The sequence below is a fragment of the Acyrthosiphon pisum genome, chromosome A1 (assembly GCF_005508785.2).
Source record: "Acyrthosiphon pisum isolate AL4f chromosome A1, pea_aphid_22Mar2018_4r6ur, whole genome shotgun sequence".
In the NCBI taxonomy this organism is placed as follows: domain Eukaryota; kingdom Metazoa; phylum Arthropoda; class Insecta; order Hemiptera; family Aphididae; genus Acyrthosiphon; species Acyrthosiphon pisum.
The window spans coordinates 112,579,388-112,584,607 of NC_042494.1; the positions used below are offsets into that span (position 1 = coordinate 112,579,388).

At 26.6% G+C, this 5,220-nt stretch overlaps 1 protein-coding gene across 1 annotated transcript; it reads left to right on the plus strand.

Annotated features, from left to right (window-relative positions):
• Positions 1 to 3,190: 3,190 nt before the first annotated feature.
• On the plus strand, positions 3,191 to 4,006 carry Endos (endosulfine; the record flags this gene model as incomplete). The annotated part of the gene is given in 1 exon segment (NM_001162430.1): positions 3,191 to 4,006. A coding segment is annotated over 1 exon segment (204 nt), but the record flags the coding sequence as incomplete, so codon positions are not given.
• Between the last annotated feature and the right edge of the window lie 1,214 nt (positions 4,007 to 5,220).

Genomic DNA, 5,220 nt, shown 5'->3' on the forward strand with positions numbered 1-5,220 from the left:
TAAAATTAAATAAAATTATATTAATTAATGATAATTGTTATTGGTCACGGACTAGATATCTTAATATCTTACTACGACCTGTCGGTGATCCGTGGACCGTGGTCAATATAATATCTTAAATCATTTATTCAATATTCATGTACGTGTTTAATGCATAGAGACCATAGAGTATATTACTAGTATTACTCTGATTACTATTATACACATCTGGACAGCTGATTTCTGTGTCAGTGGCACCCACGATTTAAGATAGTACTATCTTAAACCGTGGGTGGCACGAAAGAGTTCGTAGCAGACCACGGTTACCTACAACTAACCCACTTACCTTCTATCATGGTTGTCTGCGAATTGATAACCGTAAATCGTTATTGTGAATATTGCTATAAAGTATAATAAATTGACCCACAGATATTATACCTAATATAGAATAAATAAAATTCAGTTAATAAGAATAATACCAACTATTAATTATTATTTATTATAATCATTATTGTTTAAAAATTATAGTATGTATGTATTATTAATTAAAATTAAAATTATACAATTTTTATGTCCCCCTATCAAAATATTAAAGATCTACTATTACGACGTAGGGGTAGGGAATCGCGGAAAAAAAGTCCCGATAAAGATTAATGAAAATATATCAAAATTAAAGAATAAATATGTTAAAATTGTATTAAAAAATACATTAAAGTTACTTAGTTACATACAAAAATCTTATAATATCATAAAAAATGTTAATTACTTACTTAAATCACATATTAAAATGTACCTAATAAAATTTAATTTAATACAAGTCTAAAATAATAAAATGTGATACATTGTACAATAGTCAATAATATATACAATTATAGTACCTACCTATATATTTTTAATAATAATGCTATAAAAATATAATACTATATATATTATACTATATACTATATATAGGTAGGTACAGCTCTTTCTCTTTATACCAAAAAAACGTTTGATTTTATGTAATGTTCCTAATCAAAGTTTAAATTATAAGTATCTATAGTAATTTCGTATTTATTTATTAGTCTACTATATTTTAAAAACCATCCAGAATGAATTCCTATTATAACAAACTAACATTTTTTTAAAACTACCTTTCAATTTATGATGAATAATTTATAATATGAAACTTTTTATATTTATCTATACAATTTGATATATACCATGCTATGGTACTATGTACTATTATCATTACACTAAAACTAAATACAAAATTACTAAGTTATATCAAAAGCCAAAAATATGATCTTCATTAAGGAACTTGAAAATTAAATATATACATTATTATATAGGAATGTAAGCTTCTTTCTATTTTTTATATTATATGATTTTTTGTGAAACTTAAATGTAATTTTCAATACAATTTTAACATATTTATACTACAATTTTGATACCTATATTTACATTCATTTTTTTTCGTTACTTTTTTTTCCTAGCGTGGGACTCTTTTTCCGTGACTTTTTTTTCCGATTACCAGGGGTAGGTATATACAGCTGTGAAGACTAAGTGTTGAAGTAAAATAGCGCGTACGAAATCGTGCTTAACCTTATCAACTTACAATGAATCTAAATTCGAAAAACAAAAGTGTAAAAATATGTTAGATATATTAGGTATATAAGATTTTATGAAGTTGGCATAGATGAAATTGTTATCGAAATGGAATACCGTTCATTATATCTAGTTTACCAACAAGTTTATGACAAAACTGTTGAAACTGGAGTAACTGAACCTTTAAAATTAAATGAAGTATTGAAGTTCATGATATCACGAAACATGGTTTCCTCGTATCCAAATTTATATACTTTGTATAAAATTTTTTATACACTTCCAGTCAGCAGTGCAACTACAGACAGAAGTTTTAGCCGTCTAAAATTTCTCAAAACATGCCTTATCTCAACTTAAACTACTTAAATTACTCCAGTGAATTTTGCTCTGAGTGGCCTTCATCTGCATCATCATACTCTAAAAATGAAACGATATAGGTTTATGGTAACTGAAATATGAAATGAATATTTTTGAATGGAATGTATTTTCTAAATATCTAAAAAAAACTCCGTCAATAATTGTTGTTCTATATTTCGTCGTACTGTCATTTGGATCATTCGACATATTCAAATTTAATGTTGATATCAAAAAATCCACTAGAGGCTTGGATGTGTCTTTTGAGAAATCAACATTGAAATCTCCACTCAAAATCATTGGCAATCTATGAAAGTTTTCATGGAGAAGAGCAGATCCGGCTTCGGTAAGATCCAAGCCCGGATTAAGGAGGGGGGCAGGAGGGGCCTCTAATTTGTCCATTACATTTTATTCGTTATAGGTTACAATATCAGTTGAAAAATATTAAAAATACATAGGCACAATTTTTTTTTATAAGCATTTGAAGTTGAAATTTTGAGAAAATTTATCAAATTTAAAATTGAATAATTATTTTGTAGTTAAAAATTTATAAAATGTTCAATTTTTGTATCTAAGAATTGAAAATTTAAAACAAGATTCCACGTAAGTAATTAATTCTGTTACCAAAAAATCTAAAAAATACATTTACACAGTTTATTTTTATAGTCATTTTAAGTACAAATTTGGACGAAATTTCATATTAAAAACCTAGGATAACTATTTTAGTTATTTTGTTGTGATTGTATAATATTATTCGTGGGTACTTGAAACTTCTAAAGTATACTATTATATATCTATGATAGTACCACGGTTTTTTGTTGATGTATAACGTGTTATAAGTACCTAATAGATATTATGATATGATTAATTTGGAATTTATTATAGGTACCTATTATAGGTCAATTTTTTTTAAATACCATAGATAAGTATACCTATAATAGATATGTCTAATGCCTAGACTGATATACCGTCTCCGCTCAGAATCGTTTTTCTTATACAGTGATTTTATATCATTGAATTCAAATTTAATGCTATCCATTATATAGTGACCCACTTGTAACCTACTGTACAGCAGAGCCACATCCACTTACCCACCTTTTTTTTTGTGTTGTTTGTTTAGATATATGAGACTTTATTATTTTCAACAAAGATGTATGCTATAATTTATGACTACTTCTATTTAAATATTTTAAACTATGCTTATATGTATAATGACTAATGAGTTATCTGTTATTATGTTTCTAATAAATTTAAAAAATGTAAATTTGGTTTTCAGCAAAAATTTTTTGACTCCGGTGATTATCAAATGGCCAAGCAGGCTGGTAATGGTAATAAATTGATTAATAATCGTCCTGTGCAACAAGTATTGGGTTTTGGTACTGGGGATACCATACCAACTCCAGAAACAGTTCCGGCACGCAAGACTTCTATTATTCAGCCAAAATTCAACTCAAGTTCCACTCCATCATCCACCACGTGATTTGTATGTCTATTAACGGGTTATTAATTAATTTAAAAAAAATTTTTATTCGATAATTTAGTCCAATCAAATGTAAATGTTATTCATTTTAATTTTGTTAATGTTATGACTTATGGCCCATGAAATAAACAAAAAATGGCCATTTGATTAAACTATTTTTTTTTTTTTTTTATTAATAATTTTATCATTAATAAGTAATTGAATTTTACAGAGAATTTTGTGTAATTATATTTATATTTCAATTCTATTCAAACGCTCATAATAAAGCATTTTTTTCCAACAAAGTAACTGATATTTAATATTATTATTATTTTAAATTATTGGTTCCTAAAATGATCAATGTTATTAGATGTGTAAGCACGTTCGCTAGTGAGTGTTGTTTCAATCTATAACCAGGCTCCAGAGTAAGGCAGTAATACTTCAGTGTGCTAGTATCTAGATATGTTTTTAATTTATTATTTGTGAGTTATGAATACTTATAATGTATTATGTTTAATAACTAAAAATGATTTGTTTTTCTACAAACTATGGATAATATACACACAACTTAAAATTTGTGGTTTGGTAATCAACAAAAATACATTTTTTGAATAAAACTTATTTGAGTATTAATCTAAATTATTTAATGATTGTACCAACAACTGACCACTAATTACTAACTTGTTGTTTAATCTTAATTTTTGTAATAGGCGTGTTTTGGCTATGCAGTTTTGTGCAACCTGGTAACTTATTTAGCAAACAAATTGTTTTGACAATAATGTTTACTGCAATTGTTTGATAACTGAATGCACTTTTCAACAATCCGGTTGTTGGATTTAGCAACCAATTTCAAACTACTTTAACTGTCTTTGGTTACTGAATACTGATATCCACTGAATATCCACTGTACAGTAAACAAAACGTTTTGGCGATTTACCAACTAAGTAGTTAATTGAACAAACAATTCTAGTAACCTGGTTGCACAAAACTGCGTCGCCAAAACACACCTGTTATTAAACTGAGACCAAAAAAATTGTATCTGATTTATCACAATTCAGTTAAACTAATTTCCTACCATAGATACAAGGAAAATAATTTTTAATAGTAAAATTAAAGTATTGGCAAATAGGTTCTACAAAATATTTAACAACTTATTTATTTTTATTCAACGCCCAGACAGCATTTTAGATTCTGAGTGGAACAATGAATGTATTGATTTTACAATGATGTGTGTTTTTTTAAATTTTTTATTTTTGTGTCTGTCGTCACGGTTTGGGGCAGTAAAACTGCTTCGATTTTCTTCAACAGTATCTTGTTTGATGGGAAAGTGAATCTAGTTGGTGCATTCAGGAGGTCAAAATTTGAAATTTCATATAGTTTGCAAAAGCGCCGTGAAAAACAAAAGAAAAATTAAGGAAAAACGGGAATTTTTACGCAAAATCTGTTTTCGAGAAAATTGATTTTGGTTTTTGGTGTAACTTTAAAACAAATAACCGTAGATACATGAAATTTTCACTGGTTGTTTATATTTCCATTTTCTATACATAATACAATTTTCAAAATATTTTGATTTGTTTTGAATTGTTTAGGGACATTTTCAGTTTCCAATTTTATTAGTTTTTTTTTCTATGAATGTCAATAAAACTTTATTTGTTGAGTAAAAATACTTGAAAATTTAATACATGGCTCCTACTATATTTTTACAATGACGTTTAAAAAATATTAAAAATCCTTAGTCACAGTTTTTTTTTTATTAGCATTTAAAGTTCAAAAATTGACAAATATGTAAAAATCACGAAAATTAGCAAATTAGTTTGAGTTAATAATTCGTAAAAATTTTTGTTTTT